The sequence below is a fragment of the Plectrocnemia conspersa genome, unplaced genomic scaffold, assembly GCF_051122295.1.
Source record: "Plectrocnemia conspersa isolate PC_06_02 unplaced genomic scaffold, ASM5112229v1 ptg000014l, whole genome shotgun sequence".
NCBI lineage: Eukaryota > Metazoa > Arthropoda > Insecta > Trichoptera > Polycentropodidae > Plectrocnemia > Plectrocnemia conspersa.
In genome coordinates this window covers 13,838,145-13,862,655 of record NW_028277178.1, presented here as the reverse complement: position 1 = coordinate 13,862,655, position 24,511 = coordinate 13,838,145, and the positions used below count along the sequence as shown (strand labels likewise).

At 30.8% G+C, this 24,511-nt stretch overlaps 4 protein-coding genes across 6 annotated transcripts; 3 read left to right on the top strand and 1 right to left on the bottom strand.

The window, feature by feature from the left end:
* Positions 1–779: 779 nt before the first annotated feature.
* Positions 780–3,297, top strand: LOC148226270 (FGGY carbohydrate kinase domain-containing protein). Its single transcript, XM_088204058.1, has 4 exons — positions 780–1,024; positions 1,087–1,955; positions 2,033–2,258; positions 2,856–3,297. The coding sequence occupies exons 1-4, from the start codon at positions 836–838 to the stop codon at positions 3,210–3,212; spliced, it is 1,641 nt and encodes a 546-aa protein (XP_088060184.1). The 5' UTR covers positions 780–835; the 3' UTR covers positions 3,213–3,297.
* Positions 3,298–4,460: 1,163 nt separating this feature from the next.
* Gas41 (YEATS domain-containing protein 4 Gas41) lies at positions 4,461–6,323 on the top strand. The gene is made up of 4 exons (XM_088204032.1): positions 4,461–4,621; positions 4,690–4,971; positions 5,044–5,242; positions 5,299–6,323. Exons 1-4 carry the CDS (start codon positions 4,574–4,576, stop codon positions 5,472–5,474), a joined length of 705 nt encoding a protein of 234 aa, XP_088060158.1. The 5' UTR covers positions 4,461–4,573; the 3' UTR covers positions 5,475–6,323.
* LOC148226268 (uncharacterized) lies at positions 6,152–18,208 on the bottom strand. Of its 3 annotated transcripts, none has more exons than XM_088204029.1 (6): positions 18,008–18,208; positions 12,037–12,191; positions 11,746–11,974; positions 11,554–11,662; positions 8,226–8,293; positions 6,152–8,157 (listed from the first exon to the last, which is right to left on the bottom strand). In XM_088204029.1, exons 1-6 carry the CDS (start codon positions 18,065–18,067, stop codon positions 6,706–6,708), a joined length of 2,073 nt encoding a protein of 690 aa, XP_088060155.1. In that variant the 5' UTR covers positions 18,068–18,208; the 3' UTR covers positions 6,152–6,705. The 3 variants fall into 3 exon arrangements, with proteins under 3 accessions (XP_088060155.1, XP_088060156.1, XP_088060157.1); XM_088204030.1 differs by lacking the exon at positions 18,008–18,208 and adding an exon at positions 12,245–12,326; XM_088204031.1 differs by lacking the exons at positions 11,554–11,662; positions 11,746–11,974; positions 12,037–12,191; positions 18,008–18,208 and adding an exon at positions 8,360–8,453.
* A 2,215-nt stretch (positions 18,209–20,423) lies between these two features.
* Positions 20,424–24,473, top strand: LOC148226267 (dnaJ homolog subfamily C member 1). Its single transcript, XM_088204803.1, has 8 exons — positions 20,424–20,656; positions 20,726–20,874; positions 20,941–21,112; positions 21,538–21,782; positions 21,859–22,030; positions 22,091–22,321; positions 24,075–24,239; positions 24,298–24,473. Exons 1-8 carry the CDS (start codon positions 20,510–20,512, stop codon positions 24,409–24,411), a joined length of 1,395 nt encoding a protein of 464 aa, XP_088060929.1. The 5' UTR covers positions 20,424–20,509; the 3' UTR covers positions 24,412–24,473.
* The last annotated feature ends 38 nt before the right edge of the window (positions 24,474–24,511 follow it).

Genomic DNA, 24,511 nt, shown 5'->3' with positions numbered 1-24,511 from the left:
TTTTAAGAGTGAGAGATAAGAGCGTGCAGTTGCACGCTCTCACTCACTCTTGTCACATAACACGCGAGCGAGCGAAAGAGAAAAAATCTTGCCGACCGGGGCTGCATACATATTTAAAAGTGTTTTCTATACCATAAATTTAAGAACAACATATTTTAATACTTCTCTTTACGCTGCTTGGACCAAAGAATATTAAAATATCGCACTATTGTTCTTGTTTTGCAGTATTACGTGTAGTTTGATAAATGGCTGACAGGTAGCAGTAGCAGTCGTAATATTTTTTTTGTTATAAAATAGTACATTATTATTAAAAAAGATGGATTTTTTAAAATATAGTGAAGTAAATAAAAAATAACTTTGAATTTTTTAATATTGAAATTTTTTAATATAGGTAGCTACAAAACATATTAAAAATATTGAATGGCAGCACTTTTACAGAAATTTGAAATATCATGAAAAACTTTTTCCTGCTGTACAACAATCTGGCAACACTGTTTGACGTTTTGTATTACGAAAAAGTTTATGTTCCATCTTTATCGACTTTTTTATCTTAGTTGTAATTAAAAATATTAAAATAGGTAATGATAAATTATTTATAATATACATAAATATGTAAGTCCACTAGCTAATTATAAATGAAAGAATGTTATCTTAAAAAATGTCATGTTTACCGTAATGGATACAGTAAACAGTACTCTTGATAACACTTTATTGACCGATAAGAGACTGAATGTAAACATTTAAGTAAAATATTAATGACAAGTGTTATTTCTCACAACAGTTTTTAACAGTCAATCGTTTACCGTTAACCTGTTAACTATAGTAACATTCAAGTATGGAATCTTTTGAATCGTTGTTTATTGGAATTGATGTTGGAACTGGAAGCGCAAGAGCTGCATTAGTAACTGACAAAGGAAAGATTCTAAAAACGTCCGTTAAAAGTATAAAAACATGGACTCCCTGCACCGATCATTACGAGCAATCATCTGATGATATATGGAATGCGTGCAGATCAGCTGTGAAAGTAAATATCTTATCTTTATTGTAATACTGTATTTAATTGTTAATATTTTTGTATTATTTTAGGATGTAATCGATGGATATGCACCGTGCCTTATAAAAGGTATCGGTTTTGATGCAACTTGTTCTTTAGTTGTTCTATCAAAAGAATATAAACCACTCTCTGTTAGCACTACTAAAAATGATGATCAGAATATTATATTATGGATGGATCACAGAGCGAAATCAGAAGCAGACTTTATAAATAAAACAGAGCATTCAGTTTTAAAGTACGTCGGTGGGAAAGTTTCTCTCGAAATGCAAATGCCTAAACTTTTATGGCTCAAGAGAAACTTGGGAGATATTTGGCAAAAGATAGGATTGTTGTTTGACTTGCCTGATTATTTAACGTGGAGAGCTACGGATTCACAAAGTAGATCTTTATGTTCGGTCGTATGCAAATGGAACTATGAAGCGGAAAATGCAGAAAATATGCATTGGAACAGTGATTTTTTGAAACAGATCGATTTGTATGATCTTGTTGATGATCGTTATAATAGAATTGGAAATGAAATTTTACCTCCTGGCGCTCCTTGTGGTAAAGGCTTATCGAAACTGGCTGCTGAAGAATTGGGGCTATTGGAAGGTACGGCTGTTGGAACGTCGATAATTGATGCACATGCTGGTGGACTGGGAATGTTGGGATGCATAGCAAAGAACGTTTCCAACGAAATAGAGTCTCGTCTTAGTTTAATATGTGGAACGTCAACTTGCCATATGGCTGTTAATAAATCTCAGATATTTGCATCGGGAATTTGGGGACCCTATTACAGTGCGATGGTTCCTGGATTGTGGTTGAATGAAGCCGGGCAAAGTGCTTCAGGAATATTGATCGAGCACATAATAAATAACCATCCTGCAGCATCGGCAATTAAATCCAAATGCTCTAAAGGAATGTAAGTTTATAATATTATAAAGGTTTTCATTCCCCTTGTTAGTTTATGATTCCTAATACAAACATATTGAATTACAGGCTAGTGCAAGAATATCTAAATCAATTTATTGCGAAACACACACATGATAAAGGCTTATCTAACAATTGTTACTTAACAAAGAAGCTCCATGTATGGCCTGATTTTCATGGAAATAGATCTCCAATAGGAGATCCAAATTTACTTGGAATGATAAGTGGATTAACTTTAACAAATGATGAGGAGAATCTTGCGTTACTATATTTGGCTGTGTTACAAGGATTATCTGTATGTATAAAATTGTTGCTTTATATTAAATATGATCATGTCACATAGACTGTGGTATTTACTCTTTCTCTTCTCCGGTTTGTAATCTTCCGTACAATGCAATTGGCCAGATTTTTACAGAAAACAGAAACTTAACCTGCTTGTTTTTAACTTATTTCCTTCTGAATGTTTTCAACTCATTTCCTTCTGAATGTTTTCTTTTTCAGCCTTTAAAACACCACTAAATATTGGGTTTCTTTTTTTTAATAGGTTATATTTTAGATTAGCACTGTCCAACTGGCAGCATATGACCTTTTTTTGCAGCCATGTTTTTAAAATTAAATTTAAAAAAATCAGCTAAAAAAAGGTGATCTCAGACATTAAACACAGGCATAGGGTATACAAACAAAAATGTTGGAGGTGACCTTTTTTTAGCTTCCAACAGCAAAGACAAAATCTTTGCAAAAGAAAAAATGGCCTGCAGATTAAGAAAAGTGTGACAGCGCTATTTTAGATGATAAAAAGATTATATCCAATTGCATTAACATCTCATTTATGTCATATTTATTACACAGTGACAGTATGTTAATATTAACATTTTTTTGTTGTATTTTACAGTATGGTACTAAGCATATTATCGAGCATTTAAAAACAGCAGGCTATGAAAGTTTCGAATGTATATTGATATGTGGTGGATTGTCGCAGAATAAACTTTATGTTCAAATACAATCTGATGTCGTTGGTCTTCCGGTGTTGTGTCCAAAAGAAAAGGAGTCAGTTCTTCTCGGATCTTCTATATTAGGAGCATGTGGAGCTAAATATTATCAAAATGTCGAAAGTGCAATACGCAACATGGGCGGAGAAGCAATAGTTGTACAGCCAGATATAAACACCAAGGATTATCATAGTAAAAAATATAAAGTGTTTTTAAAAATGCTGGAACATCAACTTTATTGCCGAGATTTGATGAATTAAAAAAGTATATTTCGCAAAATGTAAAATTCATGTATTACTCGCAATATAATTAATGCTTGATATTAAATCAAATAAACAAAAAAAATATATGTTGATTTTACTTTTATTCTAAAAATCAACCTCCATCAATGTTTCGCAATCACTAATACACAAAGAATTATTTTATATTTCTTTCTACATATGAGAAGCTACTCCTTATATATGAGGGCAATTTAATGAGTAGTTTCTTTGTGCGACGGGAGATGACGGGCGGTAATTAAACAGATTGAGCCGCTGCTTTGAATTGATGAGGAACCCCCAGATGCTTTCTTCCAGCTCAGAAAATAACGATTGTCGACCTGATCCTACCTTGCGTTTCTTCTCATTTCCCTGGGCCATCAATTGTCACAAGTTATCGTAGTCTACTCGCCATTTTCAAACCATATGGAGATCCAACATCTTCTCTTACAAAATTTACGTCCCAGGAGTCCTTCACAATACCCTTTTTGTACTTTTTGTAATCGGTGTTACAAATGAGAAAATATAAATAGTGTAGCACTAGCAATAATCGCCACATTTTCGGGGGAGGGCTTATATTCCAAAAACTCCTGAAAATCACGCTAGGGCTTATTTTCGGAGGATGTCTTATTTTCGGAAAAAGACAGCATATAGATTTTGTTATGGCCAAAACATGGCGTCACTTGGGTAACACATCTTCGAGATTTGCCGCCCGCCCCGTATTTTGTAAACCACGTAAACAACTTCATATCACAATAAATTACTACTGCAGTGGCTCAATTTATGTGTAAATGCCACCCGTCACCATCTTGTCGCTAAAAAAGTATTTTTTAATTAGCATGTATACTTTAAATTAATTTATTATGAAGTGCAAAAAATTAAAATTATTATTTTAAATTTATTAATGCAGGATCTTTTATTTACAATATTCACCAAACCGCCACCCTTAGATTGGTGCCCCAGTCTGTTTTAATTGAATTTTATGGATTTACGTGAAGTACTATTTGGAAAGAGCTGATTTTCATTTAATTTCAGTATAATAATATATTATAATAAACTACATAGGTATATAATGCTTTAATTAATAAAAAAAATAATGTTTAGTTTTACCCTACTCACGATAAAGAGGTAAAAAATGTTTTAATTTTATTTCCAATGTTGTTTTTATACTTAAATATAATTAAAAATAGTATTTTATTTTAAAGGTATTTTTATTATCGTTATAAAGATAAATAAATATTATTTTTATTTGATGTTAAATGTGTTGTTAAGACCAAACCATAAAAAAACTAGCAAGACGTTTGACGTTTGTCAGTGTTTGGAATTGTTTGCGTTCTTTATTATATACATATTTTACATTAAACATGAGTCAATTGAATGATTTCGGGCCAGATTCTACTGGTAGAGTTAAAGTGTGTATTTTAAAATATTTAATCCATCATATTTGCTTACATTTATTTACAACATAAAATATTTTTAGGGACTCACAATCGTAAAACCGATTGTTTACGGTAACATAGCACGATATTTCGGAAAAAAGCGAGAAGAAGACGGACACACGCATCAATGGACAGTATATGTGAAGCCATATGAGAATGAAGATATGTCAAACTATGTTAAAAAAGTTCACTTTAAACTGCACGAAAGCTATGCGAATCCAAATCGAATTGTGACAAAGCCACCTTATGAAATCACAGAAACGGGGTGGGGAGAGTTTGAAATTGTTATAAAAATATACTTTCACGACTCCAACGAGAGACCGGTATATATATTATTTGTTTTTGAAATTACATATTTAATAGATTCAACTATTTTATTTTTGTGTTTAATTAAGACGACTATGTACCATATACTGAAATTATTTCAATCGCCTATCGTCGAGGGGAACACTTCAGCTGCGAGCGGTGGCAAAAAGGGATTGGTTTCCGAGAGCTATGAAGAAATAGTGTTTCAAGAACCTTCTCAAATGATGCAGCAATTATTAATGTCATGCAAACCTATTACTCACGGTGCTTGGACTCATGATACGAATTGTAAGTTTTAATTGCTTTGTTTGTGTAATCTTCATCTGATTATATTTGTTTTTTAGTTGACGAAAAAAAAGAACAAACCCTTCAAAAGATCATACAAGTAAAAGGAAAAGTACAAAATGAAATAACAGAACTTAAAGACAAACTGAAATTGGCTAAAGAAACAATCGCTAAGTTTAAGGACGAAATAGCTAAATCGCAGACGAGTCAGTTAAATAATAGTTTACCCGCCTGAAAGTATTCTAAAAATAAATAGAATTAAAAACACTGTACAGCATATTTGGACTTTATTTCTGCCACAATGACGAGATAACTTAATTTGTATCTAAAATTTCATGCTGAATTAAGTTATGTGATTAATTTTTATACTTCATATTTATTAATGGTGTTATAGTCACTCCGAAAATTGTGCTTATGTTTTTACAATATTAGGATTTTTATTGTCTATTGAAGATTTTATGGGATATAGAGTACAAAATATTAAACAGTTTTACACTAGAAAATCAAGAAATATTTTTAGCAATTGTTAAACATACATTTTATTACATTAGCCAAAAACCTAACTTTAAAGATATTAAATATTTTTCTGTTAAAATAGATTCTAATGTAAAAATAGACATCACCACGAAAAACTTATTGCGACATAGGTATCTCTATTTTGCCGCAGTAACAGAAATCATAATTTCATAATAATAAACTACTAAGTACAAATTTGTAATGACTAATACCTACATTTTAGTAAATAATAGTAAATAATTAGAAATAATAGTCATAATCAATAATGTAAATGCAATTAAATACATTTTAGCATATTTTATTGAAGCAATAGAGAATTTTGAATATCTCACCTTGTGGCAAATATCTTGTATAATGTAATTAACTTGTAAGGCAGAAAAAAATAATAGACATATAGTTCTTAAAAATGTTTCTGTATTTCATATATTATTTAGTGAAAATAATTTATGTGAACCATTATCATATAAATCATCATTTTTAAAAGCTGTTTTCTTTGAGAAAAAATACAATTTCACTCTAAATTGAGCAACCATTTATATTATTTATGAATAAACTACATTTACCAAAAGCTTATATTGTTTCATCTTTAAATGTTTAGTAGTAAGCAGTATTTAAAAATAATGCATAAGTTTCGTATCGAAACCTCTAATATCATAAATACCTTTAAAACAATCAATCATATTTACCAAAAACATATATTTTAACTTTACAATTAAGTTACCGTTATTATAAAATTTAATACTTCTCTATTTTATTATATGACATAAAATAATAATCAAAAACACATCTGCTTACAAATTATAACACTTATGTATACATATATTTTTATTTTAAGGCTTCACGACAATGGTCCTTATTTGATTATTTAGAATGGGCACAATGATTGAATGTTTCTACTCTACCATTTCGCACTACAGTTCTTTAGTTATATTTTTACACAATACAATAGTTTAGTTTTCCGTCTCGTCAGCGAACGTATCTTGTTCCGTCAGAAGAGGGCTCTCATCCGGTTGACTGCGTAAACTGCCTTTGCTCAACTTTAAAGTTCGACCTGTCGTAGTAGTTGAATTTCGTTGTGGAATCGATAGAATATTCGGAACCATTCCATTGCCGCTCGGCGTTGTAGGAGCTGATCTAGACAACCATCCTTTCCTCGAAAACTGTCGCATAAAACATGAGCTCGATGTCGGCGATACCTTTCCAGGATGAAACGTCTTAGAGTTTGGCACTAGATTAAGCGGCATGTATAAACTGTTCTTCCTGGCTTTGCTAAAGTATCGCTTAGTTTTATTTATATCGGATATGAAGAACGATTCTTCGGCGTTTTCGTCGGATGCTTGATTAGGCAATTGTTGTATTTTGTCGAGTAGCTCTTTTATTTCCGAGGTGGGACTGGTTGCGCGAGGGGGCGAATCAGGAGTGCCTAAATTAGCCAAACTACTGATTTCAGAACCCGTCATCGAATTTCCTACGCTGTACATTCTGGATATTTCTTCTTTTGAGCCAAAGTTGTTTAAGTTTTTTGTAAAAATGCTATAATCGCTCGATATATTATCGTTGGTTGTGGCTTCTGCGACCGAATGGGAGAAAAATGAACAGATTTGGTTTTCTTCTAAACTATTCAAGTTGCCTATAGACGTGTTCCTTTCGCAAGTGTTACCCAAAAATGAATACTCTCTACCTTTTCTATCAACGTTGCAACGTTTGACTTCGTTGACGCAGGAAGGCGACGGTTTATCTTTGCTATGATTTCCGTGATAATTTGTTGTGATGTTATTTGTGTTCAGGTTAGATTTGTTGGGAGAGAGCGGTGGAGACTCTTGATCCGCATAATTCGTATAAATCTCTGATTGATTGTTTTCCTCGAGCGATTCGCTAGATATACTCTTTAAATATTTTTGTAACCTAGGAGATACTCTTTTAGGTGAGTAGTTATCGTTGATGTTGTACGTGTTTGAATTTGTAGATCGACTGTCCGTATTGTAATCCCACATGTTCAAATACTGGCGATTGGAGCTGCTTGTCGTGCCATTCGTTTCTTCGGAATATATCCTCGCAGAAGAGTATATTATTGATTTTTCAGCATGCGGATTGTTTGACACCGAAGACATAGAATGCACTCTGGTCGGCATGACGCGATGACTGTTGCCCGATGTTTGTGCAATTTGACAATTATGAAAATTGTTGTGTGTTATAGATTCTGAATTGTCATTATCTGAAGTCCTTATTTGAACACTATTCGAATGTTGGAGGTTTCTACGCGATACAGGTTGATCGTCTTCATGGCATGTTACTGATGAAATTGATCGTAGCAATGCTTGTCTTTGGGCTGAGGAGGCTGGCGCACAGGACCACTCCATAGCTCCCGCGCACGAGTACGGAGGTGGGATGATCGAATTTGCCTGTGAATTATGTTTATATTTATCCAAAATTAATATATTTATATTATACGTGTGTGCATTATTCTTACTTCATTTGCTGTGTTGCATAAGAAACTGGAGCTGAGAGAGTCGGCAGTACTCGCCGCTGATAGAGAGCCTGAAAAAATAAAAAATGAATGATAATCGCCTGCATTCTCACATATGTATTACATTAATTAAGTACTTGAGTAATATTTAATTTCATAAGACACACAACACCCTCGTGTTTTTTGACAACATTTTTTATTGGATCCATTTTCTAATTAAGTATCACTGGCACTCACTCAAAAGAATTGCTTAAAAAGAATCGAATGAAAAGTTTGTTTTATATATATACTGAATATTTCATCCAATTATATATAAAGAAGCCCTACAAAATTCTGTCTGCTATGAATGTTTTCACACGTGACATGTATAATACATGTTTTTCCACGTGAATTTTCATAACTTGTATATAAATATTAATTAAAAACACGTATTCATTTTATTATGTTTAATTACAATTCAAATATTTTTTCTTTACATTGCTACAATTATACGATAACCATAATATACAAAATTACAAAACAAACCAGTGAACTCCATGATAAATCAACTACTATACAATAAAATAGTAGCCGACAGGTGGCAAAAGGAAACAGACATACAACGAAAGCAAAGCAGTAGCATAAAATATCTGCAGTATTTGTAACATGTAGTGGTAAAGGAATTCAAGTTCCGTATGATGATGCATGTCTGTTCCCTTAGCAAAGGTACGAGTGGACTATGAATTACAAAACAGAGCGAGTTCTATAGCAGACACTTCTTACCCATTCTATAGCAGTCGATTATAAAATGGAGTAAAATTGAAATAGCCCCACTCCTAGACATGAGTCATGGATTATCATATCACATCATCCATGATACTCTGTGGTTCCACAAAGTACTACAAGGACCAGTTGACTTCGAAATGTATAGAAAGATGTATAGATGTCTGCTAAGTAAAATCAGCCATACTCACTAGTACTCATCAACAGTAATTTGAATATATTTGGATTGCACAAAGAGCACAAAATGATGAAAAAAAACGTTTTCACTTGACTTACCATCATCAGTGATATAAAAAAATCGCTCATCAGCTACACCAAACCAAAAAAATATGTTTTTATTATCAATAGAATATATTATAGAAGAAAATAAATAAGCATTTTTTGTTTAAATTCTCATATTTTATATGCACTAAAATTTTAATTGTAAAACGCAAGACATAATTTTGATGATTTGTCATCAACAAATGTTTTTTTGGTGTTACATATTTTTAGTGTACGCGTAATTTTACATATAAATGAAGATATCGTATTTTTGTTTTAAATAACTTTTCGAGTTTTTAATCAAACTTTCATATAATGATTCGATGTACCTAATCATAGTCCAAAACGAAAGTTATAGGTCAAGTAACAAATATACTTCTTATTATTCAGTCTAAAGACTTTCTCTTCCAATGAAGCCTGAAGCGTCAACAAATAAACAGTTGCCATTTCACTTTTTAAGAGTTGAATATTGGAGTTCAACAATTGATAATTTATAAGAAAAATTGTTTTAGATATAAATCGAATCTCACCACTTCAATAAGTAAATTTTTTTATTTATAAAATAAATTTAATATTCCTTTCCATGGTATATTAAGATATTCGGCTCAAAAAAATCTACCACTAGAGTAAGGAAAAGAAGTTGTTTTCTGTCATGAAGGAAATGGCGAAAAAATAATCTTATTGTTTTTTTAATTAATACTGATTATTTTTTCAGGCAAATGTCAGTTCTTTCATAGAACTTTCATTGTTTCAAATTGTGTTTGGTTAATTAGTTTAGGTTAAGTCCGAATTTTACCGACAAATGGACGTTTCGCAACTGTCAAATTGAGATTCAATGAAAAGCATATACTTTCACTAGCGCATAAGGTAAATTATATTTTTGCTAGTATAAATATATATCTACCGATGATACATTTGGATACGATTTTACTGAAAATATACCTTTGCTGATAATACACAGTCATTGTAACATACACTACAACTATTAAAAAAATCCTAATTTTAATTTAATGTTATGCACACATATATATTGCTAGACTCATCTCCATTGACGTTTCTTACTTGCCTGGCGTTCATGACGTCACGACAATCTGAGCCTGAGCTGTTTGGCATTTATATTGTTAGGACTGTTTCAACACCACCTATATTTATGATATATTATATATGTATTAAAGAGGCGCATTCATTAATAAAACCATGAGTTGTTCATTGTACGTTTAATGAGAAATCTTGTAAGAAAATTAAAAAATATCTAAGTTTCACATATAAATTATGATATTGTAGAAGCTTTATTAATTAAGTATAAATTTATTTTAAGACTTTTCCACAATTTGACACAATTAATGCTGCAAATATTATATTGATTTTTGGCTCGATATTACTTCAACAATTAAATAACACATGTTAAATATATTGACAATGGATTTGTTTTATCTGTAAATCGATTCAGAAATGTTAAATGTTTGAATCAATTTGATATTTTGCAGATATATTTACTAAATTTCTTATGTTTCTCTTTCCCCTTAGGGAAAAAATATTAATATAATCACTACAAAAAAACACCTTTGATTGCGAAAATTGTAATATGGACGTTGGGTGTTGAAAATATAATGGACATATATCCAAAATTAAACATTCCTTTACTGAAATTGGGAATGTTTCAATATATATGTGTGTCTTTTGTGTCTTTCAATGTCAGTTGCCATAAGAATAACTGTTGTTTTCAATCTTTTCCATAGTAATATAAAACCGAAAGGTTTTTAGTTTGACGTTAAAGAAAAATATCATTAAATAATAATACTCAATAGGCAAATTATTGTTTGCTGCCTTTACTACTACTAAAAAATACAGAAACATCTTGAATCCCACTCTCAATATTATAATACACTTTTCCACAATCAAAACAAATTTTGAAAGAATACCCTTTATGAACAATAATAAATAAAGATTAAAAATCTTATATTTTTAACAGGTTGAAACAACATAAAAGCTGCAAATTTAGGTTATAGTCAACTGACTTTTCGGACCCAAGATTTATTCTTACTTCGATGTAGCAGCTCTGGTCCACAGTAGGACTTTTAGTAAAAAAAATGTTGAAATATTTATTAAATATTATAATTCTTTTCAACAAAAATGTCAGTTAACATGATCTTTCTTTGAGATATTTACCTAAATATACAGTGTAACATAAGCCTGACTAATTTCTATATTCAAATTTATTATACGAAACACAACTTTTTCATCAGGGTTGTAAAATGAAGCCGAGTTTTGATTAAACAGTTATTGTACAATATTACAAAAAAAATACCTGGCGGTCTGACGATGTAATTCTTGAAGTATTGTACCATGTAATCTCCGTCGCTTTTGTCTGCTCCCAAGTATATAACCATGGGATATAAATCAGGCTTTGAAGCGACCTATTAAATAAAATAAGCAATTTTAATCGAATTCAACTGCAGTACCCGCAGTTAATATGTCATTGCTTATAATATATACCTACCTCATTGTAAGGCGGAGGGGGAGGCTGCGCTCCGGGGCGACATAGGGAGCCGCATCTGCTGTATTGTGGGGGGTAATAGCAGCTGCCGGCGCTATCCGGCTCTGAAGCCGGTGGGCCTCCGAAGCAGACCCCTCGACAGTTGCAGCTCCTCAGCCAGCCTCTCCATCCACCTCGAGCTTTACAAACCCACACTAGTCCCACTATCAACACGAATATCAGCAACGCCAGCCTAAAACGTGAAGAAAGCGCATGAATGTTTATCCATCGATTACCCTCAATTCGCACACTCACCATAAATAATATTTGATCGTCGGATTGAGCACGTATTGATTCTCGACATTGTGCGGATTGTAACCGGATGACGGCACGTAGAGGCAACAGCCCTGGGTGCAGCATTCATGCGGCGGTGAACAGTGGTACCCGCCGGTGCAAACTTTGCTCGATACCTAAAAGAATGTTAATTAATTATCTGCATTTATTACAACAACTAATATTTTACCTTTCCGCCGAAAATTTCAAACATGTACAAGTTTTTCTATCGCGAAAGCTGAAGATGTTGAACATATCCGGTAGGGTTCGAGTTCAGAGAGCGAATGGGGGCGAACGAAAAAGGATATTATTGGAATTGTGTTTTTCCCAAGAGGATATTCTAAATGTGTGTATGTAATTTGTATGTAAGTATGAAAACGGAAACTGTGCCAGTAGAACCAAGGCGATGTAGTAAACATGTATGGGTTAATAGTAAATATTGCGCAGTCCCGAATTGTTTCAGCTAAAATATATTTCAGGGTTAGTTATGGTATGCTGTGTATTATGAATAATAAACATGTTGAGTTTATCGAGTGCTTCTTATACTTGATTTCCAGTTCAGTAGTTATTTATTGTACAGTGAGTGGAAACAATTTAAGCGTTTACTTGCCTCTTATATATATAAAAAAAATTAAGCAATAGTGTATTAAAACATAGTTATAATCTCGACCCATCAGAATAGATTTACTTAATTTCACGTATAATTAAAATAAAATCGAGCTAGGTCGTGCATTGTAATATCTAGTGATTGTGACTTTGTAATTAATAAAATCGATGTCACTGATTTATAAACTAATTTTAGTCTGATGTCTTACTATGTACTTACTTAGTAGTTATTGATTGTGTTTACCCCGTTGTAACGCTATTTTAATTTAATTATTTTTTACGTTGTTAATTATTAAGTAACATACAGAGCACGGATGCAACATTATATATGTATATACAAAACTAATAATGAAATACTTTACGGTATTTCAATCCTTTGAAACAGAAGCGTTACAAAGTCAAGTGGAATTTTGCGCATTTTATCGTCATAGGCCTCATTAAGTTTTATAACTAACGAAAAAATAATGATAGCTATGGGCCTATTTTTCACTTTGTAAAGATTTGCTCTTCAAGATCCGTGCAAGTGCGACTTGACTAATTCAGCCGAACTGCGTCTAAGGACAATATTATAAAAGTTCGTACAATTATTTTTTTACGTATAATTATTTGTTTTATTTTTGAGTATACTTTTAAGTTATTTTGACTGCATTTGGAAAAAAACAATGTTACTATATGAGAGATTATAAAAAATACATGAAGGTGTACTTTTTTATCTTTACCTTTAGAGTATCAAGAGCACGACCAATCGAGTGTTAAAACATAAATAATTTAGTAGGTTGGTAGCCTACTATAAAATTTAAAATTTAGCTGTTACCTACAAGTTTTCCTACCAGTGATTTAAGTTAAAAAGTGGCACTGTCCTCTTTTTAGAAATTTGCTTTTGTTGTCAAAATGCATAGTGCTGGGCATTCGCTACTAAATCAATTAAGGAAAAATTGTAAAACCACCATTTTCACAAAAACATAAAGGTAAAAATATCAACCAATCTCCAAACATTTTGTATAAAATACTACCAATGTCCTGAACATTGGTGGCTCTTTACATTAAACTGACTAAAAATGCACATATAAATTTAAAACTTTATATGATAATTTATTTATGTATTTTTTCTTGAAATTTAAAAATGTTAAAATAATCAATAAAATATTTCATATAAAAATTATTATATTCCTAGTTTTTGCTAAATGTGAGATGGTCACGGACAAAGGAGTGTAATTAAGAAGAAAATAAAGTGAGATGATATATTTATGTATAATTCTAGAAACTGTCGGCCCTTAACGAACCTTTTTTACACTGGAAAATTGAGCAGCTTATGTTAAAAATACGCCGCAAAACACAAGAGCGAACGCATCACGTGTATACACAAAACAGATATTCTCTAATCTGTGAGTGCATGTCATGTTTCTTTTACATAAACAATATTTCGTTTTCTTAAATATTGAGGAGATACTAATTTATTACATTGCTCTGGTAATTAGGATATACTAATTTATTACATTACATTAATTTATTACATAAATAATATCTGACCAGTTGCATTTGAAAAATACATTAGTTGCAGATCGCCATTTGAGTGATTTGGTGATTTTTGAACATCTTACATTTTATAATGGAAAGTTCTTCCATTAATATAACTAATAAAAAAAAACGTATGTTAAATGAGAGTTAATTAGAATAGTAATGGCGAAAGGAAGTTCTTATATTAATCATGTAGGTGAGAATACTGAGCTTCCCACTACAATAATTTTTTTTGCGAGCATACGATGGACCTATTCATTAATTAAATACGGCTTAACAAAATACCTTCAAGATCCTGTCAATTTTCCATCAGCCAATAATACAGTAGAGTACATTGAAAAGGATAGTAGATGTGTTTCGAGTGATGAAGATTAATGCAATAAATTTATAAAGTTGTTGTATTGTTTTGTTGTTTTCACTAATTCATTTATTTTTTTGAAACTCGAATATTTTATTTAGTTGTGGGGCATTTAGAGATATCTATATAGATAAGATTATTATAATTTTAATTCTGTAAACTTTTGAATTTGAATTTGAGCATTGGCTAATATTGGCGGAACTCATCAGTAATATGCGTTGACTTTAAAAAAAAACTTTTGTGCTTTTGATTACATAATATTGATGTATCACAACAAAAAAATAATGTTAATATCAAAAATATGATTTTATTGAAAAAAAATAATAAACATCCGATATCAACGTGTAAATTTATCGAATCATCTTATATTTGCTGCAAAAAATGGTTGTACTGCGTAATTGATACGCCTTCGGTTTGCTACCCCTGGCGCTATAAAAGAAGGCGTCTGGACGTCGCGTGCGTTTCGGGGCAACCCACTGGGGGAGAAAATCGAGAGGCATCTACTAGGGGCCATCCTCATGCCATCGATCGATAGTTGCAAATGCTAAAACATTCTACGCCCTTTCACTTTTAGAATGTTACATAATATGCTCGCTTTCTTTGTAAATACGAAATTAAGATCATACGTTCGGTACAATCCTAAACTGACTAAATATAATTTATAAAAAAAAATATTAAATAATAATAAAAAAAATATTTTATATAAAAACATAAAAATTTAGAAAGTGCTATTTATTTTTAAAGTTATTAGCATAACAGAGGAAATTTATTTTTATAATAAATTAAAATATGTTGAATAATTAATAAAAAAAATATACCAATAATCGACAAAAAATACATAATATTTAAAATTTACTTTATTGGTTGTTTATGCTTACGTCCAATCCTTTGGAATTAATACTGCAGTAGTAATTGACACTTTTAATGAAATAACACCTTGATAATTTCAGCGAACGATAATAACAGTTATTATTGACATGAACGATTCAATGTTTACTTTGTACTCCCTTATATTACTAGTGGCTATATGTTATGATAGATATGAGTCATCGAGTGTCAAAACTCACTATACTTCCATTCATATTACAGTTTTGAATGAATTATGAAAATTCAACTATATATGTATAAATAAATTAGTAAATTATGGATATTGATATTTCGCATACATTATAAAGAGAATATTTGTCAACAAAAATTTTCAGTAATAAAATCACGTAATGATTTTTCGATGCATATATCTTAAGTAATGATTTTGTCCACGATTTTAATTAAAAACTGCATACTAGTAATATATATAATTTAAGGATAGTTAGATATAAGAAAACGAGTACGGCCAGGGGAATAATGTACAGAGGTTTGAATTTGTATAATAATATTCCTAGAACAATCTAAGAAAATAAAAATGTAGTGGGTTTCCTCAATGGAGTTAAGAAACACCTTCGTGAATTAAGAAATAAATTATAATATTAGTTACATTATGTCTTCTTTTTTATTCTATTTATGTTTATATGTATGTTTTGATTAAATTTATTTGGTGTATACACAATTAGCTATATGAGCTAAATAAATTAATAAAATAATAAATAAATATTATTCACATACATGTAGTTGCAAGCAATATACATATTGTACATACATTTCTAAATTGACTTATTTGTAGATTTTATGATGATGAGAGGTTATTTAAACGTTAAAATGGATAAGTTATTTTTATCTTTATTGTACATTTTGTCGATTTTTTAATAGAAAACAGTGGTTAATTCTAAAGATTATTGTATGTAAAGGTTGGACAATTGAACAATTCCTTAAATTGAAAATAGCATATTTGATATTACCAAAAAAAAATATTCTGATGCTAATAAGTTCATGATTAATTCAAAGTTAATTTTTTCACATTTTCATTTACAATTTTTTTTCTCCCCTTGAATTATTTTTTTTATTAAAAGCTAGCGCAAATCTACAAAGCTAAAAAATCCGCTAACCTGTTCTTCATTTGCTGATTTCACATATTCTTGCCTCAGTGTCTTTATTTTTTTTCAATATTGGATACTATTGAAATTCAATGGCAAAACATATAAAATGATTCGTGTGATATAAAAAATTAGTAGAGACGTTGATAAGAAATTTTGTGACACATAAATATACATCATACTTTAAATTGCCAAAACATTTATTACAAAATAACTAAAATAAAATACAAGCAGTAATATTTTAACTCATGCATGGACAGGATAATGCCATATAGTCAATAGCGAGCGTTAAATACTTGTTGAAATAACTTAACATGTAACTGAACAAATAAAGAGAGATACATACAGTATAATTTATAAACTTACAGTAACACTAGTAGTAATATTTTTTCTAAACTAATACAAAACAAACAAATAATCCATATATAGAAATATCATAACATATAATTTACCCCAACGATTAACAACACTGTTATTACGACAAAAATATCTCATGAGAACATACTAACACACTTATCTAAAGGTTAAGATAATACTAAACTCAAATTTTAATATAAAAATAAAATGCCCAAGCACTAGTCTTGAATAAACATTAGTGGGTTAAATAATTATTTGGCTCATTCCTTGAAATTTATGTGTTCACTGTTTTACACTAAATTGAGTCGGCTTATTTATGTAAAAAATGTCTAAGACGTAGATTTTCAAACTCTAAGATTTATAAATCTATAATTTATACATGCGGCTCGCTAAAGGTCAAATGTGACCCGCGAGGTTGAAAAGCTTGCCCAACGATCTGAAAGTTTCAGTGCTAAAACTTTCATTTCAACCAGTTAGGTGCTAATTCAAATTTATGTTTATTTTTTCTCTTATACATTTATTAGTTAAAGTGGTAATAAACCAGCATCTTATAATTTATATCAATCTATGTCATACTATATATGTTTATAATTCGTAACCATTTAAACACCTAGGAATGTAACCTGATAAATAGAGTTCAATTTATAACGTTAAAGAGACATATAAACTGAAAATCAGAAAATTTAGTCATTACATGATTAAGTTGCAATTCATCTCACATATTGCAATTAATTGGTCCATAAATATACATACATAATATGTATTAATATTTTTTATGGCAGTTTTTGAACCTTGACTATCGAAATGAGTTTACACTGCCTTTGCTGTGAGCTATATGATTATTATTATAATAATTAAATATGAGTAAATTTGTTTTAGCACGTAAACATATTCTATAATATGCGAACCTACTGATCCATATTAAGACGTTGGAATCGGGTAGTATTTTTATACATATACCAACTACTGGTGAAAAATGCGAAAGAAACAATCGTTTTCATGACATAAAAAGTGTTCGAAATCGAATAGAGCAATCGCGAAATTGAGCGACGAGACAATAGAGACGGACACAATGAAAGGAATGCGGCGCTACGTCAATGGCGTTGCAAAAAATGAAGCGAAAATGTGAAAAACGAAAGCTCACCTCAACGGGAAACGTGAAGGATGACCCGACGACGCACATCCAATGGATTAAGCTCTTCATAGTTATCTACAGCTAGAGTATTATCAGTCGTATCTAGCATTGTTTCTATTTTGAGGCACCATTTACGCGGAGTTATGTGCGCATGCGCGGCCAACATCGAGGGTGGTTCAGTACTTTTCCCGCAAATGCATTTTCCGCATTGGTCGGAAAATCTGGATTGATTTTTGCGCCATGTAAACACTGCACGTTTGCTGTTTTTTGCGAATAAAATTAATATATTATCGCGTTCATTGCGTGATACTTTACTGACCTAATTTATGGATGAATTAAGTATTATTTTTAAATAGTGGGGAGGGGGGGGATTCTCTATTGGTCATTACTATAATATTGTAATTCATTAAATTAATGTTGACATCCACCCAATGCTAATTTAAATGACATATATATAATATATACCGATCAATTTTGTTTTGATGTCTTATACTCGGAAGAGTAAGCAATTACGCACAGACGTTTACCAAAATAAAAAAAATCTAAAAAACGGAAAGATGTAACACTAGCCGACACCAGAAAGTAAAGCAATTACACGGTGACTTCTGATCCTTCTCTATACAAAGCGAATTCACATTTCTACTAATGCTCTGAAACACTTTCCGGTCATCAACATATTCAAAATATTATTAGTTAGCAATGCCCACGCGTATGTTTTGTGATACTTATAACAAAGCGAAATGCTCAAAACTGTAATTATATTTCAAAATTAATATTACTGCACATATTTTACATATCCAGACTCGCCTATGTAATCGATTTTTATATGAGCTGTAATCTTCAGTTCAGGGCTATAAAGTCGATGTCAGAGTTTAGGTACGTCATGGGGGGGGGGGGTATTTAACCTCTTTGAATTTGGTCAGAAAATTACATGTCATTTAATGAATTTTAAATAATTAAAAAAACGACTACTGACTAGCCAACTTTTACCCCCCCCCCCCTAAAATAGCTAAAGTGACGTTCCTAATTCTAAACCAGAAATTCTCGGATTATCTTTCAAAGAAAATCTAAATAAACAGTCTTAACTCTATCCGTATATATTTTAATCTAAATCTTTTTTTAAATGTGTTATTTCATAGAAATCATATTGGAATACATTTTCAACGGTAGATATATATATTTACCATAAAAAATATAATTTATCTGGCAGGCGCTAGTCAAATAATAAGATTTCAACTTCTTCAAAGCTATGTATGGAAAAATATACATACTTATAATTATTTATTTACATGCGATGTGTATTTTTCAGTAAAGTTATATTTTTCAAAGTGAAGTACAAATACACTTTTACCAGTAGGTATATATTTTTACTAGTGAGAATATAGTTTAACTGATAGGAGCTAGTGAAATTAGATGCTGCTCTAAAATGTATATGAAACTTAATTTAACATTGTCCATTAATTGTTCTAACCCAAACCTAACCTAATGAAAGCTCTACAACTAATTATAGTTATAGAACTTTTATTAGGGCAAGTCCAAAATACAAACCAAGCCATCTAAGCAGAAGAAAAAGAAGAATAGACAGACGTCGCATCTCTCATATTGCTTTATGATTGTCTGCATTTGGATATTTAAAAATATGATAGCTATTCTTATCAATATTACTATGGTTTAATGATTTTTTAAATATGTTTATACCTTATCATTACCAGTTGTATTTTTATGTATTACACATGTCATTTGCATAGCAAGTACTGACGTTTTTGTGAGTTTTCTCTAGTTGGTCACCACCGGTGCGTTGATGCATGTTGCTTCATAAAAACATTTTAGGTTATGTGGTGGTGTTTTTCAATATTTTTTTTAAATATCTAATTATTTGTTTAAATAAATATTCTAAGATACGGCTTGTAGTGCTAAATTGCATTTTAGATTGGAACAAGTTTGACTTGCAACTTTTATTACATTACGTATTGGCAAATAAATGCTACACACCTACCTTTTATATAGCAATACGCAATACTTTAAAGTTTAAAGTATAGAGCTAGTTTTTAAAAAAGCAGATAGAAAACAATGTACCACACGTCCCATAACAGTGAAGTGAGTAATGGATTTTTCCATACATACACTAGCAGCATTGTCTCTGATTGTAAGGTAAATGATTTATATGTTTATTTGTTACTACTAGTCTCTATATATACATATTTGTACATTAAAGCTAAATGTTTTACTGATATGGAAATTTTATTTATTAAATGCTGATTTTGATTCTCACACAAATAAATTAACCGTGGAATATACTTTATTTTTCACGTTAAATTATTCAACCGCGACGATATTTCTTACAGAAATAAATAAAATAAAACAAAAAGTGAAAGTGTTGGCTGTAGAAAAAAAATGACATTAGTTCGCATAACTAGATTGTTATGGCCAAACACAATTGACACGTCCAGTTGCCTGACGTTTCACAAACATAACCTCAAAATTGTGTAGGATATTTAGTATAATTTTAAAATGTATCTCGATATGAGAACTTATTTATTAGTAATATTAATTATATTTATTAATACCGCACGAGCGTGGGATAATGACGATCTCGAAGTGTTCGATGTCGTGGAAGAAGTTGATCAAAATTTTTATGCTCTTATGGGCGTTACATATGTCAGTATAAATTGGATGTTTTAAAATACGTAAGTAATAAAATTAATTAGCCATGATATGAATTGTTAGGACGCTACTACAGCTGAGCTTCGCGGGGCTTATAGAAACTTAACACTGAAGTTACATCCCGATAAGAACGATTCGCCAGATGCTGACGTTCAATTTCGTAATTTAGTTTCGGTTTATAATGTCTTAAAAGATCCCGGGAAACGTGAAAAGTAGGCATTCAAAATAATTTATATAAATGCCATTTAAAAATTAATCAATAACATTCATAACTTTAGATACAATGAAGTACTGAAAAACGGTCTTCCAAATTGGCGTTCAGCTGTCTATTACTATAGACATGTTCGTAAAATGGGTCTCATAGAGATGTCAATCATATTATTTATTATAATATCTATTGGGCAATACATAGTTGGATGGGCAGCATATGCTGAAAAACGATATTGCACAGTGAGTATATATAATTATAATATATGAGTATTTGTCAGTGGTTCTTAATCTTTTAAGTATTGCGCACTATCAAAACGAATATATTGCATAAAATAGATATTGCACAAAAAATAGGTAACTTTTATGATTTTGGTTTTTTAATAGAAATTTAACAAATAATATTAAAATTAAAAAAATATCACTTATTATTAATTACCATAAAACGATTTTTACTCATTTAACTTTAAAGAAAAAAACATTTAAAATAATTGCTAATACAAAATAGCATTAAAAAAGTATAGCTATTTGAAATAATGAGTGGTGAATTTGAAAGTTAAAAAGAGTGTTGTTTTTTAAATACTTGATTTAGTGCTACTGGTTGAGAATTGCTACTATATACAAATGTTTTTATTTATAATTGATTTAATATTTTAATACTACTTTAGGAACAAATATTAGGTAGTAAACTTAAAAGAATGCAAAAGAAATCTGTAAGAGGCACTACTTCCGGTAATACCGAAATAATGGATATATTAGCAGAGATCCCGACGCCGAGTGTAAAAGATACGCTTCCGTTTCAAATTGTGCGCTTAATAATAGCCATCGTCCTGGGTTTTCCTTCAGCAATAAAGTTTATTTTGTATTATTATTCTGAGAGAAGTAAGCAAAAGTTGAGGGAAGAGGAAGAAAGGTATTATAATTTATTTAATAACCAATTAAATTTTAATAAGTCTTTATTATATTGTATTTTTTTATCAACAATAAAGGTTAAGGTTTGAAAAAGAGAAGCAGTTGCTGGAAGAAGAAGAATTGAAAGAAAAGGAATCACGCAGTTTAAGACGCCGAAGATTAGGTTTTGTTCCTCCTGAGAAAACACAAGATGATATCAATTGTTTATTAGAACCTGTTGAAGAACCAGAAAAACCAGTTGAAAAAAAGGTTTTACTATTTATTTTAGACATAGTTTTATTTCAAATTAAAAATGGACTTTAATTGTAGCCGATCGTAAGCGGTGGACTATGGACTGATGATGATCTATCTGAACTAATCAGATTAGTAAAAAAATATCCAGGTGGTACATCTGGTAGATGGGATATCATAGCTGAAGCAATGGGAAGGAATGTTGGTGAAGTAACACATATGGCTGCTAAATTAAAAGATAATTGTTATCGAGTACCAGGATCCGAACAATCATCTGAAGAAATTCCTGGTTTGGAAACATCAAAAAAGGTTGAAATTTTTTTTTAACAGTTTTTTGCGTCATTATTTTCTGGAAGAATTCAATATTGATTTATCATTTCAAACCACTTGGTAGATGGTAAGATTAGATTAGACTAAACTCATGGGTTTAACCCTTTGAGTAGTGAGTTAATTAATACTAATTTAGGGAGTGAGTTAATTTGATGTATTTTTACATAATTATTTCTATATTTTATTGCAACAAGATTTGAAAAATAGCACACAAGCTTTGGTAGATAGTTGATTACGGGAAATAGCTTGCGAGCTTCTCCCCCCATGAGCCAATTCAGTTTAACATAAAATCTGCTTATTGACCTCGCTTGAGACAGATTGCAGAGAAAGAAGATATATAGATTGCTTCTTACAATAATTAGCAGATGCATTATCTTCAGAATAAGAATTTGCATTTTATATGTCGAGTTTGCATTTTTCAAGACAGTAATAAATTTGTGGCAATTGCCTCTAAAAAGTCAATGCTCTTATTCTGAATTCCTTTCTCTAGGCGAAAATATTAAACTGCGATCAGAAAAAAATAATTGCCTTTGTTGAATGCATCATTCGCTATGGAAAAGGGATTTTTTGCTGTTATTGACTCCCAAGTTCATCAAAAACCGATTGAATAGATTCAGGTGCCAATACGTTTTCAACAATTGTCTTGGATTTTTTTCTCCTACAATGGATTTTTTTACAATTGTGGAATAAAGAATTTCCAATATTAAATTTGATTTGGAATGTGCAACAGGTACTTAGATACTTAAAAGTACCTGTTGCATTGCCAAATTGACTGATTTTGAGTAATATTCAATGTGCAATTTTTTTACTAGATATTTAGTAGATAATATCAATAAAATGAGGAAAGTTTACTACGTAATTCAGAGAAGTAGCTGTGAAACCCGGAAACCAGTCACAACTTACTAAAACCCGAAGTTTCCGGCTCAAAACCGGAGAGGTGGCAAACTTAAATGCACTGTATAATACGATGCAATGTTACCTTACATACTTAAAAGTACCTGTTGCATTGACAGATTTTCTGATTTTAAATAATACTCGCTATGCAAATTTTTTAACTAGATATTTAGTAGACAATTTTTGTAGATAAAACAAATCCAGACGGTTGAAAGTAGGAAGGGCAAAAAACTTATATTAATTCTAAAAGATTATATACACACAAACAGGTCATACACAACTCACTTCCGTCAGAAACTTCCACTTGTCAGAACTTGACTTTTCTACCACTTTGCTTCTGATTTTAAACACGAAAGTTCAGCCAGACTGGCACCAATCGGAACTATCCGAGTATCGATCGAATAATTTAAAACTTTGTACCTATGAAAATAAACGGCGACGTTCGCACACTACAAAGCAGGGTGTAATTGAAGACTGGATCTCTTGACTTTTTCATTGTATATATTAAAAAATTCAGAATAGTATTATAAAATAGTAAAAATATAACATCTCGTTGAATTGCCACCTATTTATTTTCAACGCCTCGTATATTATAATTTTTGGTGGATTAGAACCAATTATTTCATTTCAAACCTTATAAATATGTACAGTAAAATTCTTGCTTTAAGAAGCAATTTCTTCAGGATGGATGTCACATATGAAATGCTTCGAAAAATTCTTCAAATGTGGCACTCCTAAATTCTTAAAAAAATCAACAATAATTTATTGATTTAAGTGTCTGCCTAATCATGTTAATTTGTTTATAGAAAATCATTTATCTATATTTATTCTTTAATAGGTTAAAACCAAAGGTGGAAAAACTACCGTAAATTCTAATGTAAGCGATTCAGCTTGGAGCCAATTACAACAGAAAGCATTAGAAACGGCATTGGCGAAATATCCCCGAGGTGGATCGTCAGATAGATGGGATAAGATTGCTAAATGTGTTCCTGAAAAAACAAAGGTAATCTTACTATATTATATAATTCCTTAAAAAAACTGTAAATTATACTTAATTACAGGAAGAATGTATGCTACGTTACAAACATCTTGTTGAGCTTGTGAAAAAACAAAAATCTGATGAAAGCACAGAACAGACAGTGAATGAACAAGAAAGTGAAATAGAAAAAACATGATTTAATGTGATAAATTGTATATTTAAAATGTTTTTTTATTAATAAATTATTTCTTGTAATATTAATCTTGTTTTATTAGGTACTTTTGATTAAATAAAAT